At 34.7% G+C, this 23,783-nt stretch overlaps 11 protein-coding genes and 1 non-coding gene across 12 annotated transcripts; 9 read left to right on the forward strand and 3 right to left on the reverse strand.

The window, feature by feature from the left end:
* Window positions 1-99: 99 nt before the first annotated feature.
* On the reverse strand, window positions 100-921 carry CKB1 (casein kinase 2 regulatory subunit CKB1; the record flags this gene model as incomplete). Its single annotated transcript, XM_003669871.1, has 1 exon — window positions 100-921. The coding sequence occupies one exon, from the start codon at window positions 919-921 to the stop codon at window positions 100-102; it is 822 nt and encodes a 273-aa protein (XP_003669919.1).
* Window positions 922-1,395: 474 nt separating this feature from the next.
* Window positions 1,396-2,112, forward strand: GET1 (GET complex subunit GET1; the record flags this gene model as incomplete). Its single annotated transcript, XM_003669872.1, has 1 exon — window positions 1,396-2,112. One exon carries the CDS (start codon window positions 1,396-1,398, stop codon window positions 2,110-2,112), a length of 717 nt encoding a protein of 238 aa, XP_003669920.1.
* Window positions 2,113-2,326: 214 nt separating this feature from the next.
* Window positions 2,327-4,423, reverse strand: STT3 (dolichyl-diphosphooligosaccharide--protein glycosyltransferase subunit STT3; the record flags this gene model as incomplete). The annotated part of the gene is made up of 1 exon (XM_003669873.1): window positions 2,327-4,423. One exon carries the CDS (start codon window positions 4,421-4,423, stop codon window positions 2,327-2,329), a length of 2,097 nt encoding a protein of 698 aa, XP_003669921.1.
* Window positions 4,424-5,731: 1,308 nt separating this feature from the next.
* On the forward strand, window positions 5,732-8,662 carry PIB2 (Pib2p; the record flags this gene model as incomplete). Its single annotated transcript, XM_003669874.1, has 1 exon — window positions 5,732-8,662. One exon carries the CDS (start codon window positions 5,732-5,734, stop codon window positions 8,660-8,662), a length of 2,931 nt encoding a protein of 976 aa, XP_003669922.1.
* Window positions 8,663-9,064: 402 nt separating this feature from the next.
* NDAI0D03660 (uncharacterized protein) lies at window positions 9,065-9,979 on the forward strand (the record flags this gene model as incomplete). The annotated part of the gene is made up of 1 exon (XM_003669875.1): window positions 9,065-9,979. The coding sequence occupies one exon, from the start codon at window positions 9,065-9,067 to the stop codon at window positions 9,977-9,979; it is 915 nt and encodes a 304-aa protein (XP_003669923.1).
* Window positions 9,980-11,568: 1,589 nt separating this feature from the next.
* Window positions 11,569-12,558, forward strand: NDAI0D03670 (uncharacterized protein; the record flags this gene model as incomplete). Its single annotated transcript, XM_003669876.1, has 1 exon — window positions 11,569-12,558. One exon carries the CDS (start codon window positions 11,569-11,571, stop codon window positions 12,556-12,558), a length of 990 nt encoding a protein of 329 aa, XP_003669924.1.
* Window positions 12,559-13,074: 516 nt separating this feature from the next.
* Window positions 13,075-14,232, forward strand: PGD1 (Pgd1p; the record flags this gene model as incomplete). Its single annotated transcript, XM_003669877.1, has 1 exon — window positions 13,075-14,232. One exon carries the CDS (start codon window positions 13,075-13,077, stop codon window positions 14,230-14,232), a length of 1,158 nt encoding a protein of 385 aa, XP_003669925.1.
* Window positions 14,233-14,586: 354 nt separating this feature from the next.
* On the forward strand, window positions 14,587-17,022 carry CWH41 (mannosyl-oligosaccharide glucosidase; the record flags this gene model as incomplete). Its single annotated transcript, XM_003669878.1, has 1 exon — window positions 14,587-17,022. One exon carries the CDS (start codon window positions 14,587-14,589, stop codon window positions 17,020-17,022), a length of 2,436 nt encoding a protein of 811 aa, XP_003669926.1.
* Window positions 17,023-17,999: 977 nt separating this feature from the next.
* SCW11 (putative glucan endo-1,3-beta-D-glucosidase) lies at window positions 18,000-19,535 on the forward strand (the record flags this gene model as incomplete). The annotated part of the gene is made up of 1 exon (XM_003669879.1): window positions 18,000-19,535. One exon carries the CDS (start codon window positions 18,000-18,002, stop codon window positions 19,533-19,535), a length of 1,536 nt encoding a protein of 511 aa, XP_003669927.1.
* Window positions 19,536-21,515: 1,980 nt separating this feature from the next.
* NDAI0Dtrna3F lies at window positions 21,516-21,607 on the forward strand. The gene is given in 2 exon segments: window positions 21,516-21,553; window positions 21,571-21,607. It is a non-coding gene; the product is annotated as a tRNA-Phe (tRNA).
* A 205-nt stretch (window positions 21,608-21,812) lies between these two features.
* On the reverse strand, window positions 21,813-22,307 carry RPL30 (60S ribosomal protein eL30; the record flags this gene model as incomplete). The annotated part of the gene is made up of 2 exons (XM_003669880.1): window positions 21,813-22,127; window positions 22,305-22,307. 2 exons carry the CDS (start codon window positions 22,305-22,307, stop codon window positions 21,813-21,815), a joined length of 318 nt encoding a protein of 105 aa, XP_003669928.1.
* Window positions 22,308-23,224: 917 nt separating this feature from the next.
* On the forward strand, window positions 23,225-23,695 carry RPL24A (60S ribosomal protein eL24; the record flags this gene model as incomplete). Its single annotated transcript, XM_003669881.1, has 1 exon — window positions 23,225-23,695. The coding sequence occupies one exon, from the start codon at window positions 23,225-23,227 to the stop codon at window positions 23,693-23,695; it is 471 nt and encodes a 156-aa protein (XP_003669929.1).
* Between the last annotated feature and the right edge of the window lie 88 nt (window positions 23,696-23,783).

Consider the following 23,783-nt stretch of genomic DNA (forward strand, 5'->3'; position numbering starts at 1 on the left):
ATATATATATATATATATATATATATATAGCCCTTGATCTATCTTATAACATGAAATGTTTCATTTATATTCGGTTCATTTAATTTTTTAACTCTTTCTTTATACTGATGGAGTTTCGAATTCACATTTGGCAAAATCTGCCCACTCTTCATCGGTACTTGGATATTGTCTTAGCCATTTCATCCTTTGCCCAGAAACTGCTCTATCGTTGATTCTAAATCCAAATACTTTCAATTCGTACGTTTCCTTAGTCTTTCTTTCAACGTATTCTTCAAGTTCTTTGAAATGTTTCAAAAACACACCTGGGAAACTGGTTCCCCAAAATGCACCTTCTAAACAAAGAAACCTCGAGGATTGTGGAAGATATATATCTTGACAACTTGGACAATAAAGTCTTACAGTATATTTCCCAATGGTATCACTTAATCCACATGGTAACAATTGCATACCACTACAATGGTAACGAGGACAAATTCCGAATTCTTTATGATCAAATTTCTCCGCCATGGATTGTAACCCTTGTTTAGTTAAGATATATCTTGCATGAATCAACCCATATAGTTGTTCAGCAGCATGTTCAATAATACTTCTATTAACTATTGGTGGTTTCCTCTTACTGCTACTATTTTGCGACCCATTTTCCCCTAACATATCTTGATCTTCCTCTTCCTCCTCCTCATCTTCTTCATCATCACTTATATCTTCTAAATCTAGTATCATATCCAACGCCTTACGATAATGTGGAACTTCTTGAGCTAAAGAGGTTAAGTTAAAATCATCCTCAATGAATTCATGTGGGACTTCACAAAAATATTCATGACCAAACCTTGAACAAAATGATGGAATCCATTCATCATAAGTCCCACTGTCTTCATCAGACAACGCACTGTGTGATGGTGCTTCAATATATTCTGTTGACATTCTCTCTCACTATTTCCTTTTTTTTCTTTATTTTGAGGGTTCACACTGGTATTTTCCCCTCCTAATTAATATGCAACGGATAGTACGCACTAGTATACAGATAGTAACTTGTTTCTATAATAAGTAGAAAAGTCCCAAGTGAAGTCCGAGTGTTTAATCCATATACTATAGGTCAAGTAACTTCTTCCTCAATCATAAATAATCTTTTACTCAATTGATTAATTGATCGACTGACTATTAGTTATTTCTCTTGTGATCAACAATTTTTCAATTTTCATAAAAAAAACATTCAAGTGAAAAAGTGTCAGCTGAATGAAATTTGAAAAATACAACGAAGGTATGAAGTGAAAGAAGAAGATGACAACAAAGCCTGATTCAAATAATTACACAAGTTTCCTTGAATAAATAACTACAGCGTGTTTCGTATAGTTTTCAGTGGAGATATAAAAAAATCCATGCAATTGACAAAAAAAGATGTCTGCTTGTAACTGGGTCATCGCTACTTCCTTGGTCTTCGTCACGATCAATAAGTTCCTACAATACTCCACAAGTTATCATGCTTCATGGATGTCCAAAATCATTCAACATTCCGTCCATAAAAAATCATACGATGATTATCACAAGAAATTGCAAGAACGTCTAGAATTACAAGAAGAAAATACTACCATCTCAGCACAAGATAACTATGCTAAATGGACAAAGAATAATCGTAAATTGGAAAAATTAAATGAAGAGATCAAAGCTCTAGGTATACAATTAAAATCTCAACAATCTTCTATTGAAAAACAAATGAAGAAGTTCAAATTGGTTACATTGACTGCTCCTTTCATAATTTTGAAATTATGGAAGGGTAAATTTCCAGTTTATTATTTACCACATTCTGATATGTTCCCCAAGATCATTGGTGGTGTTATGAGTCAAGGTTGGTTATATTTAGCTTTATTACCATTACAAATCCTGAGAGGTAGTAGCAAAGTGGAAACTCAAGGGGAAGAAAGTATGGCTATTCAAGTTAGTGTGTCTCTGGGGATATGGTTATGGGCTTTGATGACTGTTATTTCTACTGTGGAATTCTTGATTAATCAATTAGTTTTCACTAAGGAAGTTAAGAAACCTGTCGTCATAGAAGAAGAGAAGATAAACATCAAAGCTCCAAACGCCATTGAAGAAGATAAAATCGCTTTAGATTAAACTGAATTACTTTTCTCAAACTTTATGTTAAGACATGATGAAAATTATTCAATTAATTATATACAAAACAGAAATATATTATTATTTATAACAAATAATTTTTTTTGTATGGAATTTTTTTTTTCATATTTTTTATTCTATATACATATATGTATATAGAATTCTTTTTTTAATACATAGATTAAGACGTGTGCATAATACTAACCGTCGGAACCTAAACTCTTAAAGTAAGATCTGGTTTAGTTATCTTTCTCTTTTTGGTCAATTTACCCTTTGCTCTTTCGAAATCACCAACTTCCTTTAAGGATCTACCTTCAGGATCATCTTCTTTCAATTGATAAATTCTAACCATCCAATTTTCGGAAGTGAAAACTTCATCGAAATAATCCAATGTACCAACATCTTCCAAGGAAATTGCTTGTTGACGAACTTTATCCACAGCTTGACCACCATTAAATAAAATTGGGAAATCCTTAAAGGACATCTTATACATTATTGATTCCTTCATAGTCTTTGAAGCACGAGAATCTACTCTATATTCACCTTCAGGTGTAAAAAAATCTCTTTCTTTAATTTCATCAGGCCAAATACCTTCACTAATTCTAATCATCCATAAGAATTTATTCAAATCATCACCACCAAACCCAATTAACCCACCAAATATGACCAAAACATAATCCACATCATGTTCTTTCAAAATTTCATAAGCTTTTTCTTCAGGTGAAGCCATAGCTTTCCCCACGATGGCAATATGCGTATTATTCCAAGTATTATTATCAACCAATGTAGTTCTATCAGCCATCCCACCAATTTGATACCCATAATCCCACCATGCGGCGACTTTAGCATCTTCATCAGTGTTCATTCTTAGCCAATAGTAAGCTTCTCTAAAATCATCAATTAAAGCCATACTACCATCGGGACTTGTTGATGGTAATACGACTGATGGAGAAGAGTAAGCAGTTTGAGTGACCCAAGTACAATGGAAGACGAATAAATACAAGTAAAAGATGAAAGTCCCCGAGACGATCAATCGTGACAATAATGAGGTCAAGTTTCTTCTTTGTGGGTCAATTGCTGAGGAGAAATCTAAATAGACATCAAATACTTTAGATAATGCTACTGCGGCAGTGATACAAATGACTGGAGTTAATGTTAACATTAATCTAACCATGACGCCAGCGAAGTAGGAACATAATACTGAATATGCGATTATGAATACGTGTTCATCTTTCAAATCCATGAATAGTAAGAATACACCGGCTGGAAATAACCAGATTAAGAAATGAGTGTCGAAGAAGAAAGCGGGCCATGCAACGGGTTGATGTTCTGAGACAGATGCAATGATAGGGATATGGATTTTAGCGTAACTTGTATCCCATAATGAATAGAACCTACCGGTCCATGGAGCGATCAATCCCATGTAAGTTAGAAGGAATAAACCAGCAATACCTATAGCTAAGATAATTAATAATGAAACTATCATTACTATTTTAAATTTTCTTGGTGGTAATTTACTCTTAACGAAATCACCTAGGGCAACAATTTGTAATAACCCAAAGACACCCAATGCAGCCATATGATCATTTGATCTAATTGGTAAGAATCCAACGAATGGGATTTGCATAGATGCGACTGTACCAATGATGAACCAAGTATTATACGCTACGTATAATTTTGAAGTGAATCTACCCATCAATATTAAAAGGAAGATATGGAATGGGATTAAATTAGTAATGAATACATAACCACCCCAAGCTGAGACCATATAAAAGTAGAAAAGTGCGGCGAATGAACTATAAAGAATGGAACCTGTCTTTTGACCCTTAATCCAGAACATGAAAGTCACCATCAATAAAGTGATAGCGATGGCTTCATTATCGTAAGCACCGGCGACGGATCTTGATATGTAACCTGGGACTATAGCGATGAATGCTGCAGCAAGTACACCTGCAGATGAATCTTTAATTTCCTTTGTCAAGTAGTAAGTTGCAATTGCAGTGACACCAGAAAATGCTGGAGCGAAAAGTACACAAATGTTTCTAATGTCAATTGGTAAACCAATTTTCCTTAAAGTATGCCAGATTAATGCTGATGTGGTCATTAAACCCGGATATAAAGTACCACCTGTGACTCTTCCTAGTGGGTACCAAGTTCTATCATCGAACCAATTTAAGAAATCGTAGAATGAGTTATTGATTAAATATTTGGTTGCTCTGAAGTTGAACCATGGATCGAATTCGTGAATTATGGATTCGAATCTGATCACAGAGAATAATCTTGCTGATACAGCTGCACCGAATATAGACATAAAAATTGCAGCCTTTAAGATGGATTGTATCCATTGAAGAACTGTGTTGTGGAATGCCTCTTCCTTTGCAGCGGCAGCGGCGGCGGCGGCGGCGGCGACATCGTCGTTATCAAGTCCTTTTTTTATGTCGATGTCAAGTGTATTGTTATCTTTCTTATTTTTTTGAATGGAGCTCTTGTTACTATGTTTAGTCTTGTCTTTATGCTTGTCATCACTAGTCTTGGTTAATTTTTTGTATATGTTTGTCAGACGACACTTTGCCTGATACTGCCGTTACCATATTTCTTTTTTGTATGTGGAAACTGTGAGTGTCCTTCCTTCTTAGTGTATAAAGGTGCTGAACAGGACCAATTTACAGTGATTGTACAATTGAATGTATGGAAGTGAATAGTATCAGCGGGTATACTGTTGCTCTTACACAATCGACTTATCAAAACAGATTAAGGTGTTTTGGCTAGGTACATTTTCATTAGCCTACTTAGGCTTATGTTAGGAAAAGGACAGCATTAAATTTGGGAAATGGTAAATGGTAAATGGTAAATGGTAAATGGTAAACGGTACATAAAATGTCAAATTTGGCGAAAGGTGGCCGTACGGGACGATCAGGGTTTTAAAGAAAATTAGAAGGCCAGGGCCAGGGTCCACACCATTTCACCTCAGCAGGTAATTTTCCACCCGCACCCGCAACCCTAATCTCACGATCCGTTGTCTCTTTCTTACACGGAAAACGGGCATCCAGACACCCCGTCCGAGGGAACGGCCCACTGCGCGCTGTACGCTTACATTATTTTATTTTATTTTATTTTTTCATATCTCGCGCCCAGCGCAGCCGAGCGCGCTTCTGCTCTTCTGCTTTGTTCTTCTGCCTTGTTCTTCTCTCATTTGGGTAGTCATCCCGTAACAAAACACTTACTATAACCAGAATGTACCCATAGCATAACATGGCATATATGGTGCAGCTTAACTTAATATAGCTTATTATAACATAATATAACATTTGTATAGTATGATATACCACAACCAGATACACTAGACCATGATACGCAGGTTGCTTCATTAACAGGGCAGCATAATCAACTTATAGTACACTAGAAACACAGGGTAAGGATAACCTAAATATCCAATATCATACTCAGAGTAAGAAAACAGATCTAGATCTAACTGCCGGTAGTTCTTTTCTTTTACCTTTACCTTTACCTTCAAAAACAACCCCCCATTAGTGTCTCCGGTTACAGACACTTGGCTGATCTCATCTCTCTGAAATCATATTTTTTGCTCTGCCAAGATAGAAGAAGGAATTACAAGGTTATGAGTAGCATACATAGTCAACCAAGTGATGGCTCATTGACATCCAAAATGAACATGATACAAGGCGATAAACATCTACAACCAGCACCACTACCACCACTACCACCACCACCACAACAACAACAACAACAACAATCAAATAATAATACGATAATAATAACCAACAATCAAAGAAGAGGATCTCAAAAATTAAATGTAGTGCCTCTCACTATAAAAGAAGAAGATGAGGAAACAGATTCAACTACTACGGGACAACAGCGAGGAATAACTTCGAATAGACAAAACTCAAACGAAAGAAATAATGGTCTCATTCAACCACATAGACAACAACCAATGAGGAATAATTCAACAACTGCAATACTAAGGAAAAAATCATCGTTATCCTTAAATAATAGAAGAAATAATAATAACAGTAATAACCCTGTAGAAGAATCTCCCATATCTATTAAATCTACTAAATCAATACCATTAAATAGATCTAATTCTTCAATCACTTTTGAAAAACAAAAAATTGTTCCAAGATCAAGAACTCATTCAGAACAAAGCATTTTAAGTAGTTTATCTTTGAAATCATTAATTCACAACCAACCACAATACAATAACAATAATAATAACGCTAATATCGACAACAACGCAACATCATTGAAATCTTATAAAAGTTTGATTGATATGTCCAAACAAATTCAATCTCCTGCAATGTTCTCCCTAAGGAGAAATACTAGCACTACTACTACTACTACTAATACAAACAACAATAATATAAACGGCATCAATAATAATAATAATAATAATAATAATAATTCTGCCGCAACTTCAATCATTAATAACAATACCAACAACACTAACACTACCGATGATGATAATAATAACAACACTAATGCTTCAATATATTCTGATAAAACTGAAATAGGATCAAAAGTACCCCTTATAGAAAATAAAAGAACAAATCTTGATTCCATGAAAAAAAATACTTATAATAATAACGTACAAACTGATACATCATCATCATCAAATAATAATAACAATAATAAACCACTCACCATATCTACTTTAATGTCTGAACAAAATAATAACATGAAGGATAATAACGAGAAAGTAATTTCTGATGATGCTGAACATACAGTAGTAGATGACAATAATGAAAGTGATGATGCAGAAGCAATGGCTCAAAAAAATTTAACTACTCAAGCTTTAAGGAAATTATCGATATTGAAAATATCTAAAGTTTCATCCCCCAATGATGGAGATGATACAAATGAAATTGATACCAATGAAAGTAATAATAATAGTAACATTAGAGATAGTTTTGTTAATATGACCAAATCAACTTCTTCAAATGATATTGATAATAATAATAATAATCGTATAAACAAAACTAATGACACAAACATCAATCACAATGCTAATAAAAATGATAATATGAATGTTCAAGAGCCACTTATAAATGACAATTTTACAACAAAACCAGATCTCTCACGTAGATGTTCAGAATCTTCAACTTCTTCATCTTCATTATCAGAAAGTCCATTATCATTTTCAAAACATGTATCAAATTATAATTTACCTAAAAAGACTCCAAGTGATGCAAGATTACCAAATTCAAAAACTACCTCGAATAACGATATCATTACTAAAAAGACAACATCATTTATAAGAGGATCTTCAAACACAAACATTAGAATGGAAAATAATAATACCAATGTTAGTAGTAGTAGTAATATGGTACCCGATTCTCATTCTCATTCTCATTCTCATTCAAATATTATAAGAACAACAACTCCTGTCAGAAAATTAAATAGAATGGCAAATGTTTCTGTATTACATACTTCCAATAACAATCCAACTACCACAACTAATAATAATACCAGTAATAATAATAATAATAATACCGGTACTGGAATTCAACAAAAACGATTATTAAGACATTCATCCAAAAATAACCTACGAAATCATAATCTCCCGATGCAACAACAACCCGCTCGTGGACAATCACCTTCATTACTTTCTCCTGTACAAAACAAACGTCACATTAAGCAAATTAGTAATCCTAAAAAACCGTTATATGTCCCAGCTGTTCTACGGAACGTTTCAGAAACAAATATAACAAATGAAGATTTGAATTCATTATTACCATCATCATTATTACCACAACAACCATTACCACCTCCATCCACGTCAGCTTCATCTTCTTCACAAGATAAAATTATGAATAATAACAGTAAATTTAATTCACCACAACCATACATCTCTAATGATTTAATGCCACACGGTACTACAAGTGACCACCACAACTCTAACAGAAAGAATATAAACCCATTAATGACAATCACAAACGAGAACGGGATAACATTACCAACTACATCATCAAGATCCAGTATCAGATCAGCAACCTCTTCCATGATAGAATCATACAAATCAAAAGTAACATCATTCTTATTCCCTGATTCATCCATTACTAGACAAGAAGATGAACCATCACATGATCATTGGATCCCTGATTCGAAAAGATCAGAATGCTTAAAATGTCATAAAAAATTCACACTATGTGAAAGGAAACATCATTGTCGTCATTGTGGGGAAATTTTCTGTTCTGAACATTTACGTCATTGGTTATATCTGGATCATCAGGCAAATTTCATAATTAGTACAAAAATAGATTTGTTTGAGAATGTCAACATGAATAACACTAATAATAATAATAACAGTAATAATGGTGGTGGGGTGCTTTGTAAAGTTTGTGACTTCTGTTTGGAGAAATATGAAAATGTGTCAAATGAAAATAGTAAGATACAATTAAATGGGAATTCATCAGTTCATCATGATAACACGACGAATGAAAATGAACAACAACGAAATGGAAACGTGGCTGACAGTAATAATAGTAAACAAATTAAAAATGCAAATGAGATGAATAGTCGTAAAAAAAATTAAGAGAAGGTAGCTTTGTTGGATCTGTTCCAGCAAATTGGAATTGGAGTAGTTTTTAAACAAAAAACAAAAAACGAAACAAAACAAGAAATATGTATGTATGTAATAGATGATAAGATGATCGTATCATAATATATATAAATATATAGAGATACGCTATATGTGTGCGTCAGCGTATCCGAAATATAAATGTTAATAGTACAAGAAGTCTGCGTCTTGCTTTTTCATGAGATGTTTCTGTATTGTTTGTCTACTCTTTTAATGCACTGAGAGAAGTAGAAGACCGAATGAAACTTCCTTTCCCATAAACAAAAAATCTATAAATTTACCTTTTTTTACCTCATCTTGCAACCAATAGCATCATCTCAACTCCAGAACATTAATTGACCCATAAAAGGTTTTAGCATGAACATAACTGATGAAGAAAGACAACGAAGGAGAAGAGAAAAGTTTTCAAATGCTACAACATTAAAGATTAAAAATGATTTACTAAAAGATACCTCCTTATTAAGTCGGACCACAACAGATTCAAATTCAAATATAAATTCATTAATTAATGATCCCATGACAAGATTAAACTACTTAGATCAATTGGAAGGACTTTCTAACAGCCACAATGGTACTGATACCACCATTTCACTTGAGCATGGGTTACGGAAATTACGTGAAGTCATCATCAAGATCTATTATGAAAATTATAAAGATGGAAATTTCGTTACATTTGTGAAAAAAGTATATTTCCTAAGTTATAAGTATTTCATTTCTTCTTGCAAGATCAATGAGTTGGGAGGTACCATTTTAAGCTTTCTATACGAGCATCGTTACGAATTAGATGTCCCAAAGGAATATATCGATGTTTATCACTTCTATACATCTCATTTCCAAAAGAATTTAGGCAAATTCATGCAAGAAATAGCGTTTAACCCAAACAGCAGCTTAGTGGGTAATGATAGGATAATAATGCGAATGGCATTAACATATGTGAAGTATAGTAGCTGCCCCAGTTTCTGGTTCCAATCGTTAGAAAGTTATTCTGAGGATTCTTTAGTTTATGAATTCCTAACTACATCTGGAATAAAAAAAAATATGCAAATACGTTGTATTGATTTAGCAAGTAAATGCTATAATCAGCTTTCTCTTGATTTTTTCAAAGAACGATGGTTAGGTAATACTGTTTTGGATCCAGTGGGCCTTAGACAATTAAACGATATTTATCTACTTGAAACTAGAAATAATGGTCATCAAACAATAATATTCAGAAAGAAGAATGCAACTCCCAAGGCTAAACAACGAATTCATAATGGGATTGATAAATGTTGACACATTGAACAACATGAATGCTAATCAATGAATATATGGCACTAAGGGTTTCTCCATTGTTACAGAATATCGATAATTAGAGGACTATACATCAAACTATATCATCCCTTATAGAAACTAAGTGTATATACTGTAATATCCGATTAAAACTAAAAGATACAAAAAGAAGGATCCTTCATAAAGTCCTGAAGTCAGTAATATTTGTAAGTTTCTTTCAAATGTCAATTCCCCCTTCAGTTGCTACTGTATTAGTGAGTCTTTCGATGGAACATAATCTAACAGCCGGATCGCTTCCTTTGTGTAGGACCATCAAAATGTATAAAATGGGTATTGACAAATTCTTCTTGGGTGGTAAATATTCAAAAAAATTTGATATACTCCTTTGACCATCCTCAAGGTCATACAAGCAAAACTTGGTAGTTGTTGGATGATCAATTTGCTGTCAGTTTGTTGTTACAATGGGCTAGTCAGGAATGCCTCTTGCATTTGGAGCCTATCGGATCAAAACAAACACCGTGTGCTTTGGGAATTCATTTAATTCTCTTTCATCCTCACAGTTAAATAAACAGTAATACGGTTGAGAACCAAAGAGCATTAGCCCAGTAATCCTTTTCATCACCAACCTCCAATACTCAACCAAATGTATGGCCTATATGGGTGATACACCACGTAACCAAACCGTCCACTATGATTATTTAAAGCCGTCATGGTTTCTTTTTTTGGACCGCTATGATCAAAACAATGGATTTATAGGATATCAATGTTTATACTGATGTTTTCTACTCTGATGAAATGTTTTCTTGGTTACCTTAAACAGAACCATTTCTTTCATTAGTGATAGTGCCGCGAGGCAAAAATCCTAGTCGCATTGGCAAATGGGATGATTTCGCTTACGATGCCTACAGATTCTGTTCTTTTTATTCTATATATTTTAAATATGAAGTGATAGTTCTTTCACTGGACATTTCTGGAACAAAGGATGCATTATAAACAATAACTGTAGCTGTATTTGTACGTTGGATCTTCACTGTATACTCTTCCCGGAATAGTCTTCCGTGATCACTTAAGCGAGAAAAAGTCCGAACTCCGTCTTAGAGTCGTTGTTTTTAACCTCCTGCGCAGTTATTGTGGGTGTGTTGTGTGAATCGGAATATCTTTTGTTAGATTATCCGATCTTAATTCCTAATGTGGTAATTGTTTTATGGATTATTTGCAGGCGTTACTTTCATTAACTCTCTTTTTCCATTCTCTCCGGAGTTTGGATTGAACGATACATATTAGAGGTAAGCAACGGCATAATATAAGAGAAAGTGTCAGACAAGACTTGAATACAGTCAATGGCCTCAGTCGTTCTTTTATAGTGTTAACAATGACAGTAAGCGTCACAATAACACTTGTGTCACTAAGTTGTTAACAAAATGAATGTCAGAGGAAAATAAGAGTAATAGCAGTAAACTGGAATAGTCTAAAACTTATAACCTAGGTTTTTGACATTACACTTTTTTCTGGAAAGGAAATTCTATTTGGTGGATCCATTTAAGCATGTTTATTTTATACATATTAGAGGAAGCTAACGTTTTGTGTTTAGAATGACCAGAGACCAAGAAGACGTAGGAGGGAAGGAAGTAGGCACACCATTTTTTTCCCTTCAAAAATCAACTACTCAGCAAGGGATACCCCTGAGGCGACCATTCGGGAAACGTAATATATGTCAGAGATGGGAAGTGTTGAAAGGCCTTGTTTCCGGAAGTACAAATATTACCCAAGAAGCCAATATGTTGACAGACAATGATTGGATCATGGATGAACCATTTACTTTTGGTATCAGTAATGATTATTCCTTGGCAGTAATTTATAGAGACTATATCATGAAACATTATTTGGTAAGTCCCGAATACTTTGTCAACCACATGGGTTCAGACTTTCCCATAGATGATATTATAAGAGAAGGAAACCAACATACATTAGTTGTTGTAGGAAATAGGCTTGAAATTCAGACTGCCTATCTTTCATGTGATATTGACGAAAAAGGTAAACATGGCTTAAATGATTGCCCTTTTTTTGTTCCCAACGTAAAGGACCTTTTGGTTTCAATGGAAAGGGTCCAAGCCATTATATATAAAAGCGACAATTATAAAAAACTTCAAGAGATGCCTTTCTCCCCGTTCCAGAAATCTCATTCCTTTGATTTTCTTCCACCGTCACCTTACTCTGGTCTTCCAATCCAAGCAATTTTCTTTCATTGCACCGAATTGGAAGCAGAGACATATCGTGAATTATTGGTGGTTTATAGAAACCGAGTAATCCGTCAACATGACCCACCCACGGTTGAACGTGTTATGCGACTATTTTTAAATCCTCCATATGAAATCTATGTCAGGCCCTCCTTTATAACTGGCAAAGATCAAGAGAGTGCTGATGAATTTTCACATCAGGAACATTCTTCTGATGTCACGTGTGAAGAACGCAAAACATATCAATATTATACTGCACTGAAAGGTAAAAATTGGCTTGATATGATAAAAAGGGAAAAGGAACTTGAGGAGACTTTTCTCGATGCCTGCGGCCTAAGGCTTTAAAAAGCTGTGCGGACACTAGCACTCTATAAGTGCATCATTGCTAGCTTTTTTTTCTACGTGTTGTAATTACAAAGCATACAAGGTTTGACCTTATGTAAAAGGTATATATTCAGTTACTAACTATTCTTTAATAAACAAGGTAGAAGCCTATTTGTTATATAAGAGATTACTATTCTGTAAAATATGTTGTGATAACTATCATTTGTCAGAAACTGTCTATTATTTCGTAATTCCTGTGACATTAATGGAAATCTTATCCGTAATGAAATCCACGGATAGGAGCTTATTTTCCTCAGAAATTTCATCAAAAAATATTTTAGTTGAACATTAACATTAATGGCTACAAACTTTAAAGGACCACATTAAGCTTGGTAACCTGCAATCCTGAAAGTTCCCTATAGATCCAGTTATTCCTTGAATCTTCGAAATTGTAAGGGATCGATTATTAGCCTCTGCTCCAAGTTTTAAAGCAAACTAGAAAAAATCTGACCTAAAATTCCATATTTATTACGAACAATGCAAACGTCAAGTGAATCAGAATTATCTAAACTGCTAACACCAAAGTTAACGCTCGATCAATTAGAAGATCGACTTGCCGGAGACATCGATAATCTAGATACAACTGATCTTTCAGATGATTCGCTACCAAAACAAGTGATAGCGAATTCGTTAATAGAAACTGAAAAGTCTATTCTACCCTTAAGATTAGTTTTCAATAAACTTATACAGACGATGGCAACGCTGGATACTATGCCAGAAAAATCACAACAGGAAATGTTTTTGTCAATAAGGAATCAATTATTGGATTTATATACAAAAATTCAAGAAATATCGACCGATTTCCAACATCTCCAACCCTTGTTTGGTACCATTGAAGAATATTCTGAGAAGAACAATACAAAAAAATTCCATATGCTAGAAACCTTAAAACCAATAGTTGAGCCTGCCCCTGCTACTGCAAAGGCCACAAAAGGCGATGCATCACATTCAAAGAAAAAATCCGTTGCCGGAACTCCTGGAAGTGTGGGGAATACACCTGTCGGTACGACACCTGGTAGTAGTACTGGTACTGTTGCTGCAAACGTTCCAGCAAATATAAATGCCAATACCACTAACACATCTACTACCAGTGCAGCAAGTACGACACAAACAACAAGCAGTACGGCAAAGAAACCAAGAAAACCAAGGCAGAATAAGAAGGCTGCAGCCAAAGCACAACAACAACAACAACAGCAGCTGCTACAACAGCAACAGCAACAGCAAATCCCAAAACAACAGGGAATCGCAACCAATCCGATGATGAATATGAATGCAATGAACGCTACTCCCATGATGAATAGTGTATCTCCTTCGAATGTGATGGGAACACCTTTAAATAATGGTATTTCTCCCATGGGAGCGGTTATGGCAGGAGGTTTCTATTCACAACCTCCAGGAAGTCAATCACAGCAGTTTGACCAACAAATGAATAATGGAGATCATAATACCAATAATAACAACTTCCAGAACATGAATAATATAACACCTGCAAATATTTTGAGCATGAACACTGTAGGAGATCCTCAATCTAGAATGGCATCTTCCTCTCAGCAATACCCTACTAATAACAACAATAACAATACGTTGGATTTGAATAATTTGGACCTAAGTAGTTTGAATATGGATTTCTTGTGATTGTACATATATATATATATATATATATATATATAGAACTTTATATTCTAAAATATTACATCGATTATTCAGAAACACTATATGTATGGATTATAGAACGGTAAGTTAGAGGATTCTAATCAATTTTTACTCTGGAACTGTACTTGTTTCTCTTAACATTAAACTGCTCTTCGGACATTCTGTCACTTTTCCCGCAATTGGACATCAAAAGGAAAAATACCAAATGTCAAATTCCATTAATAATAAAACACTTTAAACTGAACATTTTTTATAGAGGCTTTAACTTCATGGAAGAATTGTCTTAAATACCTAAGGTTTAGAGATAAGATTTATTGCAGATACCACACAGGAACCATGGTGGGAATCAACATACTAACTTTTTGTTGGCTTTTATTCCAATCAGTTGCCGGTTCAGACGACTTTGAAAATGATGTATATGAGAAATCAATAAATCAAACATTATTATGGGGTCCGTATAGATCAAATTGTTATTTTGGTATTACACCACGTTATATCGATGAATCTCCCTTTGTCATGGGGTTGATGTGGTTTGATAGTCATTTAACTAATGGGATATCTTCAATGAGACATTTTGTTGATGAAAATGATAGGATGAAGAAATATGGTTGGAATGCATTTGATCCAAGAATTGGTGGCGAAGAAGTTATCATTGACGAAGAAAATAATGTTAATTTGAGCTTGTCTTTTGTTAAAAGTCATGATGGATTGAACTGGGCTTTAAGAGTGAAGGGGAAACCATTGGATTTGAATAAGAAATCTACTACTTCCATTGTGTTGTACATGCAACAACAAGGTGATGCCAATACAAATGAATTATTAAAGACAAGAGACGAAGAACACTTTGTTTTAAAGGGTAAGTCTACTCAGTTGGGTAAGTATGATATCTCGATCAAAGATAATGAAGGGCGTTATTATAAGGACCCAACTTTAAAATCAATGAAAATTGCTGAGGGGGCAGATTGTTCACAAATGAGCCACTTATCATTGAATGTTCCTGACCACGAAAGTTGGAAAGCTCGTGATATATTTCAAACCATTATTGGTGATTCCATTAAAGATATCGTTCAAGAACAAGGCAGCATGGACAATTTTGATAATAGATTAACTCCAAGTTTGTATCAGATAAGAAATATTTATAACCTACCGCCAGGTAACTTCCATTATGTTCAAAAGACATTTGATCTTTCCGATACAGAGGGTTTTGAATTTGATATGATTTTTAACAGTGCTCAATCAAAGCAAAGGATCGAATCATATAATGAGATTAGCAGTTTAATAACTTCGGCTTTGAATGAAATTAACATCAAATTCGATAAGATTTTTACCATCGATTCTGAAGAAAAAAGAAACTTTGCTTTAGAGACATTATCTAACTTATTGGGTGGGATTGGTTATTTCCACGGTACTCAAATTATTGACAGAACTACTGTATTTGATGAAGATCAATTCCAAGAAATTAAATTGATTAATGGTAAAGAAGAAGGACCATACTCCTTATTTACTAGTGTTCCAAGTCGTAGTAAATTTCCTCGTGGGTTCTACTGGGATGAAGGTTTCCATCTGTTACAGATTATGGAATATGATCTTGATTTAGCATTTGAAATAATGGCAAGTTGGGTTGATTTAATTGATGAAGATGGTTGGGTAGCTAGAGAAGTTATTCTTGGGGATGAGGCAAGAAGTAGAGTTCCAGCGGAATTTACAGTCCAAAGCCCGAAAATTGCAAATCCACCAACATTATTATTGGCATTCAGTGAAATGCTACAAAGGGTGACCGGTAATGTTGATAATTTTCACTGTGATGAATCCACTGAGGATGACACAATTGGGGATTTTACACAAGATGGTAATCGACTTGAAAATAATCCCGATTTAATCAAAGAGTATGCTAGAAAAGTGTACCCCAAATTATTGAAGCATTATAATTGGTTTAGAAGAACTCAAAAAGGTGTAATTGATGAATATTCTGATATTTTTGAGGAAGAGGGTATTTGGGATTCTATCCATAAGGATGAGGTTTTCAAGTGGGTAGGACGCACCGCTACTCATTGTTTACCAAGTGGTCTAGATGATTATCCAAGGGCTCCAACTCCAGATATAGCTGAATTACATGTCGATGCCCTTTCTTGGGTTGGTATAATGACAAGGTCGATGAAACAAATTGCAAATATCTTGAATCAAGAAAATGATGAAAAATTATACGCTCAAATTGAATCGAACATTATTGAGAATTTAGAAACACTTCACTGGAATCCAAAGAGTGGCAGTTACTGTGATATTACTATAGACGAGGAATATGGTGATAGTCGTGAATTTATATGCCATGACGGATATATATCTCTTTTGCCATTTGCTTTAAAGTTAATACCAAAGGACTCACCCAACTTAGATAAAGTCGTTTCATTGATAGCTGATGAAGACAAATTGTTCTCTCCATTTGGTATACTTTCGTTATCTAAACAAGATGAGTATTTTGGTAGAGGTGAAAACTACTGGAGAGGGCCGATCTGGATGAACATTAATTATTTGGTCCTTGATGCCTTGAAATACTATTATCCTGAAATAACTTCAACACAAAAATCGAAAAGAACACCAGCCGCTAAACTATGTAATGAATTGAGCAACAGATTAATCAAGAACGTCTATCGAGTATGGAAGCATTCAGGATATTGTTATGAGAACTATAGTCCGATAGACGGCCATGGCATGGGGACCGAGCATTTCACAGGTTGGACTGCCTTGATTGTCAATATTCTCGGTCGTTCCTAAAAATTGTGATATATAAAGTTATTTTATAACGAAACCCAACAGACTAATTGAGCCATGCAAAGCACATTTTTACGGTGGCACTTTAGCTTGGCAATTCATTTGTATAGTTATCTCTAGTGATAAAGCCACATTGATGAAATATAAGTCAGCAATGATGTCTACAAAAGCATTTCTTGGCACCTGCCCGCAATCATGCAACTCTATTGTGCCTTCCTTTGTAGTTCATAAGTGGAGCTCAGCGGTATGCTCAGCGGCAGTTTTTGTTTTCATTTTTCGTTTTTGTTTATGCTGGTATTTCCTTCGTCCTTATGCTGGGCATTGCGCAGTGACTTTACCCCGCGACGCGCCACAGAGGTCTCGATTCTCGAAGTGACATTTTTTGTTGATGTTTACATTTTGAAAAGCTTGAACTTACAGGCTTCATCTTCTTTGAAACAAGCTTTTCTTCTCGAGGAGTTCTGGTTGCTCTTGGAGTTCTGCCCAGCTTTCAATGGGTGAAGATGTCTGCTAATTGCGGGAGCATAACAAAATTCTATCTTGATGTACCTCCAATTTGAGAAAGTATAAACAAATCTCGATCTCAACGAGAGTATGAAGTTTGTTTGTATGTTTACATGCAATTCAATGTCGACATGGTCATGTCTCCAAGAACCACTTTCGACCATGCACGATCGATGTTCCGAAATATCCCTGCTTTTCTCCTCGGTTCGACTACAGGTTTGTTTACATTGGCATGACTTTTCTTTGCCAAGATAAAACTATAGAGCCAAGTTGTCTTTCGAAGGAATTGAACACCCTTCGACTGATATAAATAGTCAAGTCAGATTTGAATATTTATCACTTTTCAATGGTTTTCTTTTTCAATATCATGTTATCCTGTTTTATAGGGATTTGATAACTATAACGAACAGTTCTTGTTATAACGATAAAGAAAAAAATAAACGCTCACTCATTGATTCATACAGGAACTTCGCACTATGTTTTCACAGATATATCTTTCTACAGCTTTCTTACTGCTGCTTTCATTTACAAATGCTTTACCAATTTTCCATAGAAAGCAAATTGTCACCAGAATACACACAGCAAGTACAACAAACACTGTCACAGATGTTTATTCTACAACTACAGAACTAATAATTGCACCAATGGTGGAATTCATCATTAGTGGTGATGTTACGTTAACTACAACTTTAATCCCAGAAGGCGCTAATCCAACTGCTGAACCAACAACTACTATTACAAAAATTCTTAAAAAATATATTACACTAGCATCTCAAACCAATACATTGCCAACAATGACTACTACCCCTTTGAAAGCAGCCGCTACGCCATCTGCATCTTCCAATCATCAACATAATTCAAACAATGCACAGGTGTCGGCCCAAGTTACCATATCAAACGTAAATGAAGTTACTACAGCAGACGTGCAATCTACAGAAATTAAAAACCAAATAACTATTACTTCTCAGTTAGAAAACAACCAGCAGAACAACCTCCAGCCTACATCTACAACCCAAAGCCAACAACCTCAAACCACCACAACCCAGCAAACCACATCTACTACATCAACTAATGCAGAAGAGCAAGTTCAACAACCAACTACTACTACAAGTACAACTCAAGAAAACCAGCAACCTGTAACAACTACTACTACTCAAGGTGACATACAAACCACTGCTAATTCTGCCTCTAATGGTAATTCAGGTTCTGCATTGACTTCGGTTCCCAGAGCACTAGCTTATTCGCCCTATAATGCAGATGGAACTTGTAAGTCCGGTGATGCCGTGTACTCAGATTTACAAGCAATGAAAGAAAAAGGTGTTTCAAAAATTCGTGTTTACGGAACTGATTGTAATTCATTTGAAACAATTCAACCAGCTTGTAATCAACTAGGAATTAAAATTAATCAAGGTTTATGGATCAGCTCAGAAGGTGTCGACTCTATCGACTCTGCTGTACAAATGCTAATCACATACGGTCAAACTAACGGCTGGGATGTCTTTGACTTCATTACTGTCGGAAATGAGGCTATCATATCAGGCTATTGTTCGGTTTCTGAGCTAATCGCAAAAATTTCATCCGTCAAGGTCCAATTGATGGCCGCAGGTTATACAGGTCAAATTACTACTAGTGAACCACCAGTAACATTCGAAAACAATCCTGAATTATGTACTACTTCTGAAATTGATTTCGTTGGTATTAACCCACATTCTTATTTTGATGTCAATTCCAATGCTGAAAGTGCTGGTTCATTTGTTAAAGGTCAACTCGAACTTATACAAACAACATGTGGAACTTCAAATGTTGTCATTACCGAAACAGGTTATCCATCTCAAGGTATTCAAAATGGTGGTAATATTCCATCTGTTGAAAATCAAATTATTGCTGTTCAAAAAATATTGGATGAAATGAACCAAGATGTCACAATTTTAACATATATTAATGATTATTGGAAAGCAGCCGGACCATATGGTATTGAGCAATCATTCGGTATTTCCGACATATTACCGTAAACGTTCCAATATTGAACACATTTTGCATTTTCATCATGTAGTCGCCCTAACCGTTTATTAGATGCGATATAAGATAGACACAAACATTTATTCACATTCATACTCTAAATAGTTTTTTCAAGGTAAAAAGACCTGATTTTTTTTCTCATCTTTCAACAATTATATCTGATAAACAGAAACTAGTTATTTTTCCAGCATACACCTTTTTAACTCTTATAATCAATTAATAAACCACTTAATTTTCCGGTCAATCTGTCCATTGCCTATTATGATTTAATAGCTCCTCCTAGGAAAGCCTAATAATTGTAAGACTTGGTTATCTAGAGGAACCAATGGTTCTAGTAAGGGGAGCACAGCCTGTATATTACGTTTTGGAGTTTTGTTTCGATGCTAAAATATCCTGAAGGGGTTTGACAGTGATTGCCTTGGGAAACATTCCCTAAGTAGAATCATATTACGTATTACAATATATATTTAGCTAGAGCTCCACCTTAGTAGTAAATAAGAGCATTTAAACTTATCCGAACTCTTTTATATATTACTAATAATTTAAGAAATATAAAGGAACCAATCTGCAATATACGTGGCAATGAACGCTATAACTTCATAATAGTGCATAAGTCGCAAGTAATACAGTATGTATTTATCGTCTTTAGTCAAACGACACAAATTACTGTATCAAAGAGTTTCTTGAGAAATGTAAAAAAAAGAATGACTCTGTATATTTTATGTCCAAGAAACATCATCTTCAAAACAATACTTGGATTGGAGAAAATGAAGGGATCTTTATAACAATATTTCAAACTGCTATGGTTATGTTCTAGTTTATAACATTTTAAAAGCCGGGTTGATATTTTAGGATACTATTTGTAAGATATCCAATCGAGATAACGAAGCATTGGCGTCATGCCAAAGTGTCACAAAGAAGTATGTTTATTTTATTATTATTTGAGTAATTACTGTCATGATGTTATGAGTCGTTTTAGAAAAGCAAGTCAAGAATTATTATTATGAAGTTCACCAGGTTCGAAGTAATGACCCGAACTATGTTATGCACCATACATGTTTGTAGCTGTATAACGTTTATTGAATTATAATTGAATATCGTTTGTTGAATTAAGTCGAATGCCATGCAAGTGTTATCTTATTATTATTAAGATTGTTTTTGATTGCAGCCACGTCTACGGTTTCGGCCGGCCATGCGTACAAGAGTTATGTATTGGGTCGGTTAAGTTGTATGGTTTTGCTGAGTGTTTACTCAGGCGTTCTGGATTAGTCTCTCCTAATCAAACCTACAAGTATTTAGAGTGTCCTGCGCGGAGCACCTAGTCGAAAGGACTTTGAGAGCGGTGTTCATGATTACGAATATTGTTTTATGCATGCATGACTTCAACGAGATACTATATGAACTTCTAGAATTTATTTGACTTACTAAGTTATTACTTTATTAACATTATCCTAAGCCACAATTGTGTGAACAACTAGTTGTGTGCCTGTGGGAAGAAAGATACTACTAACCTTTAATTTATTTTATTTTACTTTATTTTATTTCTATTTTTACCAATCCAGTGAATTACCGTGGAACAGAGAAGTTTAAAGTTTATTGAGGTCTGACATGAAACAAATCTAAAACGACACGTATTATCCAAATTACCTATTACAGCTTTGTTAGAGAAAAGTAGTGGCTAGTAAGAAAGGTTATTGACAAGAGAAAAAGTATTTTGGAAAGATTATAAAAGGACTGAAAGTTGAACTAGAATTAGAGGTATTTTAGTTAGTTATTTATATCTCTTTATTAGTTATTATTTATACTATATATGAAGAGAGGAACCCGAATCATTTTCGCTAGAATCCTAAATTCTACTCTCTGCCTTTAAGAAGTTTAGATTTTGATCTATTATCGAACCCATATTTTACATATTTAAGTATAGCACCGTCGAATGTTCTTCCCTATGTAGCCTATTGAAATTCAATTAGAGTGCGGATTTAGCTCAGTTGGGAGAGCGCCAGACTGAAGAAAACTTCAGTTAAAAGAAATCTGGAGGTCGTGTGTTCGATCCACACAATTCGCAATTTTTTTTATTTTTTAGATATAACAGATTCTTCAGAGTTTTCTAACCGAGTTTATCTATAGATTCGTACGATATATTCAACAGATTGAGTGCAACTTCTCCCAATGCAATAATACACTGGACAAAAAATTTAGGAATAAGAATTAAGTTAAAGTATACATAGATATAATTAAAAATTATTTATTAATAATATGTATCAAACTTCTTAAGCCAAAGTGGTTAAGATATCAGAGTCACCAGCTTCCAAAATAGAAACAACACCGACTCTGAATAACTTACCGACGGCGGTACCCAATTCATTGTTACCACCTTGGAAGTAGTAGACCTTGGTCTTGGACAACATAGCGTAATATTCCAATTCGGACTTTCTCAAAACTGGAGTGTTGGCAGCAATGATGATCAACTTAGACTTACCTTGTCTTAAAGACTTGACGGTAGATTTGTAACCTAAGGTGTACTTACCAGATTTGATAACTAAGGCTAACTTTTGGTTGATAGATTCTTGGGTTTTAACTGGGGCCTAATTTAAATAAAACATAAATTAATTCATATTTTTTGTTAGTAATAGTTCTTGTGGCTTAAGCAAAAAATGTCCCATCTCATCGTTATAGAGTTCTATTTTCCTTCATAATATAGAACCATCGTGCAAGACTATATTCGATGACATAAAACTTTCAATAATTCAATGTATACTGACCATCTCTGTGATTTGGATTAATTTATTGTTGTATTAAAACACTCCGGTCTTCTTAATTGATTATTTTTGAACTATAATGAAAATAAATCTTATTATTAGAAATGGAAAATATTTCACATTTAAGATTGTTCAAAACTCATTCCTTTTATTAAACAGAGAGGGAAAAATTGTTTGGTTTGGAAATTTTCCGCCGAAACTATTTTCAACTTTTCACTTTTTAAGACCGTCAAAATCCATTACTTTTCATTTACAAATCAATACACCACATACTAATATTCGTCTTTTTTCACATAAAACTATCTTTGAGAAAAATAAATTTCGCGCCCACTGTAGAATTCTTGAAATTTTGGAAGGCATTATCCGGCGGGACATGGATGTTGGAAACAATGGACGTAACCGGGTAAGCCTGCATGTAGGCTCGGATTACCCAACCTTCTGCCTAGGGCCTTAGGCCTTGGCCCTTTGGATGAGTTAATCAATAGGACCGTATTTCAAAAGGTATTAATAAATAGGACAGTTACATTTTTAGCCCAGAAAGAGGTGGTCAACGACTGAAAGGTATGTGGATGATATAAACTAGTGTAGCAGGAACTATTGATTATTTAGAAAACAGTGGAAAGATCAAATCAAAAGATATCGGTACAATGGAGATCTAACGGTAGTACAGAATTTGAAATCGACTCAATCTAATGCCATACATAAGGCCCGAAAATGCGTACGACAAGGGCAGGATATTACATAACTCGTCTAGGGGATCATTAGAGAAGGAAATCCAACCCATTATTTAAGAAACGACTCTCTGGAGCAGGAAGCTATAAATCGATAGTTTTCCGGAAGAAGTGCTATGCATCACAAATCAAAGATATCATGGAAATGTTACTAACAATTATTTGAATAATATTTGAAAATAGAAATAGAAAATGAAGGTTGAAATTGATTCTTTTTCAGGTGCTAAGATCTACCCAGGTAGGGGTACTTTATTTGTCCGTGGTGACTCCAAGATCTTCAGATTCCAAAATTCTAAATCTGCTTCTTTGTTCAAACAAAGAAAGAACCCAAGAAGAGTTGCTTGGACTGTCTTGTACAGAAGACACCACAAGAAGGGTATCACTGAAGAAGTTGCCAAGAAGAGATCCAGAAAGGCTGTCAAAGCTCAAAGACCAATTGTCGGTGCTTCATTAGACTTGATTAAAGAAAGAAGATCTTTGAAGCCAAGAAGTAAGAAAGGCTCTAGAGAAGAAAAAAAGAAAAGACTGATAAGGAAAGAAAAAAGGACTGACAAGGCTGCCAGAAAGACTGAAAAGGCTAAGTTAGCTGCTGCCGGTGGTTCCAAGGTTTCCAAACAACAAGCTAAGGGTGCTTTCCAAAAGGTTGCTGCTACCTCCCGTTAAAAAATGTAATTGAACGCCTTCAGTTTATTTAGTTTTACGTATATACAACACAATATTATAATGTAATAATCGTACTTCCCAAAATCGG

Source organism: Naumovozyma dairenensis, chromosome 4, assembly GCF_000227115.2.
Source record: "Naumovozyma dairenensis CBS 421 chromosome 4, complete genome".
Taxonomy (NCBI): Eukaryota; Fungi; Ascomycota; class Saccharomycetes; order Saccharomycetales; family Saccharomycetaceae; genus Naumovozyma; species Naumovozyma dairenensis.